Source organism: Hakea prostrata, chromosome 6, assembly GCF_041222555.1.
Source record: "Hakea prostrata isolate BN-2017 chromosome 6, UWA_Hpros_2, whole genome shotgun sequence".
In the NCBI taxonomy this organism is placed as follows: Eukaryota; Viridiplantae; Streptophyta; class Magnoliopsida; order Proteales; family Proteaceae; genus Hakea; species Hakea prostrata.
Genome location: NC_142605.1, coordinates 3,619,569 through 3,620,879, shown reverse-complemented (window position 1 = coordinate 3,620,879; position 1,311 = coordinate 3,619,569). Strand labels below are relative to the sequence as shown.

The 1,311-nt window shown below is 41.2% G+C and overlaps 1 protein-coding gene across 1 annotated transcript; it reads left to right on the top strand.

Moving 5' to 3' along the window:
- The first annotated feature begins 302 nt into the window (after positions 1 to 302).
- On the top strand, positions 303 to 761 carry LOC149012123 (putative calcium-binding protein CML19). Its single transcript, XM_089159126.1, has one exon. The coding sequence runs from the start codon at positions 303 to 305 to the stop codon at positions 759 to 761; it is 459 nt and encodes a 152-aa protein (XP_089015252.1).
- The last annotated feature ends 550 nt before the right edge of the window (positions 762 to 1,311 follow it).

Sequence of the window (1,311 nt, the reverse complement as noted above, 5' to 3'; positions counted from 1 at the left end):
TAAGAACACCATCAACCACCTATTTTTTGTTCATCCAGACTCGATTTTGAGTTCTTGACACATATTTCGACTTCACTCAAAGCAAGCCATTTGGTTTTCTGGAAGAAGAGTATCTTCGTCTTGAGTTTCACCTTTCCCAGAGCTTGTTTAACAGTTTCAGCAACCATATTAATTAAGAGGGTTTTTAAGACCCCTTTCGCTCAGAGCCATATAACTGGTTTTCTTAAAGAGTATTTTCTTGAGTTAGCTTCATCTTTTACCAGGCAGAGCTTGTTTAACTTCATTCTTGCTAGCTAGAGAAGATGGAGAACGGAAAACTTTCTGTCGGTGCTACCGCAGCAACTAAATGTAGTCAAGTTGAAAGGGTTTTCAGGCATTTCGATCAGGACAATGACGGGAAGGTATCGCCGGCAGAGTTGCAAAATTGCGTAAGAACGCTGGGTGGCGAGTTGTCGGCGGAAGAAGCAGCGACAGTAGTGGGTTCTGATAATGGTTTTCTGACGCTTGATGACTTCGCTAAGTTGATGGAAGCAGATGCAGCTCAAGAGGATGAGAAAGACGAGGTTTTGAGGGAGGCTTTTTCGATGTACGAGGAGAATTCAGGGACGCCAGGTAGTATTACAGAAAAGAGTTTAAAGAGAATGCTGAGTCGACTTGGTGAGTCTAGAACAATTGGAGAGTGTAAGGCAATGATAAGCATGTTTGATCTAAATGGCGATGGAGTGCTTAGCTTCGACGAGTTCAGAGCTATGATGCGTTAGATGAAGTCTTGGGTTGCCCATCCATCCGAGTTTTTAATAAATTAAACTACTGGTAGTAGGATACATAATGGCCAATTGGGTCGACCCCACACCAGATGTATATAAGAAACTTCCCTCTTTGATTTATTATTATTAATAAAAAAATTCTACTCATTCTTTGATTAAATTTTGTTATATTGTAATGTGAATTCTTGTACCCATATTTGAAGATGGACTCATATCGACATATTTTGGTGGGTGACCTGAAAAACCCGTTTTTGGAGATCTGTTGCGGAAGCAGATAGGCTTAAGCCTGGAGTTCACCACTGATCTCGGTCAATTGAGGGGGTGCAGGGGCTACCTGCAGCATGGTGCAACCAAACCTGATGGATGGACCCATTTATCCGATTGCAGTCTATATGCATGTATCTTGTGTTTGCTTACCACATTTATTAAGAGATTTGAGATTTTTTTGTTCGGGTTTTGGGTGAGAGTTCTTGTAACGCCATGATTGGCGATTGGTTGTAAGATTTCCTTCTGTTCATTTTCTACATAGTGAAAAGCTCTTCCT

What these genes read in the sequence shown, in the direction of transcription:
- LOC149012123 (XM_089159126.1), top strand. Translation starts at nt 303, where the DNA reads ATGGAGAACGGAAAACTTTCTGTCGGTGCTACCGCAGCAACTAAATGT.